Below are 1,691 nucleotides of genomic sequence, written 5' to 3' on the forward strand. Positions count from 1 at the left end.
ATAATGCCTTCTGGGCAAACCTCTTGCCAGACAGAGTTTGAATTCTGAGAAGCACAGCATCAAAAAAACCCAATTATCTATACCTTAAAGTATACGTTTGGACGGGTGCTCTGGGCCTTTGCAGAGCAGATCTGCCAAAAGGATTGCGTTTCTCGGTCCACGTGGGCAGGGATGTATGTCTTGTAATTCCTGCTCACCTCAGGAGGCTGCAGACAGCCGGCGATAGGAAACGTAGTCGTGAGGGTCACCGAAATAACTGCTGGGAGGTGTGGAGTAACCCTCCCACCTCCGCCAGCCTGCGCCTGGTGGGCCGTCAGTGGGGATCGGCGCAGGGAGAGATGCACTGCGTGGTTCAGGTATAAATAGCGGTGTCGCCTGAGACAGGTGCTGCATGGCAGACCTAATGGTACCCTCCTAACCCCTTTTTACGCTCAGATAGTTTAGCTATACACATGTATTTTAAAGCAATCGCTTATGTATTTTAAAGCAATCGCCTGTTCTTTAGATTGTTACCATAATTTTAAACCTTACCTGACTTCTAAGCTATACTTTTATAGTTTGTGTTTTCTTTGCAGACAGTAATAATCAGTCTTAATTTTTTGTTTCAGTTATTGTCCTCCTCGTGCACTAATGGAGAGGGTTATTATAAGTGAGTTTTCAACCAATTATGAAAACACTGTTTTCTTAAGTAGGTAGCCTGGTTAAACACAGTGGCCTCTTAAAAGAAAGATGCTAACACGCCCGGTTTCATTGAAACAAGGCGAATTGAAAAAAAACAACAAACATGCCACAAGGATAACGAAGCACTGGGAAACAGTTGTTTAAAGCAGGCTGACGGCTTCATCCTAATATATTTTTTTTTTTTTTTTTCATTTTCAGAGTCTGATTTGTCGAATTTGGCCAAGCTATACAGAGATGAGCGGTTGAAACAGAAAGCGGAATCGCTGAAACTTGAGCACTGTGAGAAGCTCTCCAGTTTGATTGGAATGCACAAAGGGGGCTGAACCAGGACACACGCGTTCTGTAGTTTTATTTATTGCCGTTTTAACTTATGTTTTTATTTTTCCTTGTATAAAAAGGGAAGGAGTCTATTGTAAAGAGTCGGATCATCTGATTCCTTCTGCGTATAGCGCAGAGAGTGGCCAACACGAGCCGTAGAGCCAGTGTTGCTGTAATATATACTGTACACTATATTTGGTTCCAAGGACCAGTGGCACTTTGTAAATTAATTCCCTGGGAGACGCTGTTAGTTTGGAATCTGTCTTCGTCAGTAGTTTGTCTGCCATCCAAACAGCATACGCTTCCCAGGAGAGCAGGCAAATGTCTTCGCTTTCTGTATTTTATATGGACCTGCAGTTCACTCGGATTGTACGAACAGTGTAGTTGTCAGTATTAAGCGCGTTGACCCTCCCCTACCGATACCACATGCGCGTCCTTGCTTCTACAGTGGTTTGTAAGGAGAACTTAGGTGGAAGGCGGCGTGTTTCCTCTTGGAGCGTGATACGCAATGCTTAATTCGAGTCAAGTACCTGCTTTGGGCGAGCACTCGAGCGGGCTCCCGCCTCCCCCGCCGTCAAAGGCACTTCGCCCCGTGCCGGTCTGAGCGGAGGGCCGTGCCCGTTCGGTTCCGTGGTGAGACAACACGCTGAGATGCCGGTGGCAACGTCGAACAAGAAGACGGGAGTCTGCGA

General features: G+C 46.2%; 1 protein-coding gene across 1 annotated transcript in view; it reads left to right on the top strand.

Annotated features, from left to right (window-relative positions):
- The window catches only part of DNAJC18 (DnaJ (Hsp40) homolog, subfamily C, member 18), a 14,367-nt gene extending 13,111 nt beyond the window's left edge, over positions 1–1,256 (top strand). The window contains exon 7 of the mRNA XM_009880748.1: positions 880–1,256. Coding sequence (XP_009879050.1) covers positions 880–1,004 — 125 coding nt within the window. The 3' untranslated portion in view covers positions 1,005–1,256. The remainder of the gene's footprint in view (positions 1–879) is intronic.
- Positions 1,257–1,691: the final 435 nt, after the last annotated feature.

Source organism: Charadrius vociferus, unplaced genomic scaffold (genome assembly GCF_000708025.1).
Source record: "Charadrius vociferus isolate BGI_N301 unplaced genomic scaffold, ASM70802v2 scaffold822, whole genome shotgun sequence".
In the NCBI taxonomy this organism is placed as follows: domain Eukaryota; kingdom Metazoa; phylum Chordata; class Aves; order Charadriiformes; family Charadriidae; genus Charadrius; species Charadrius vociferus.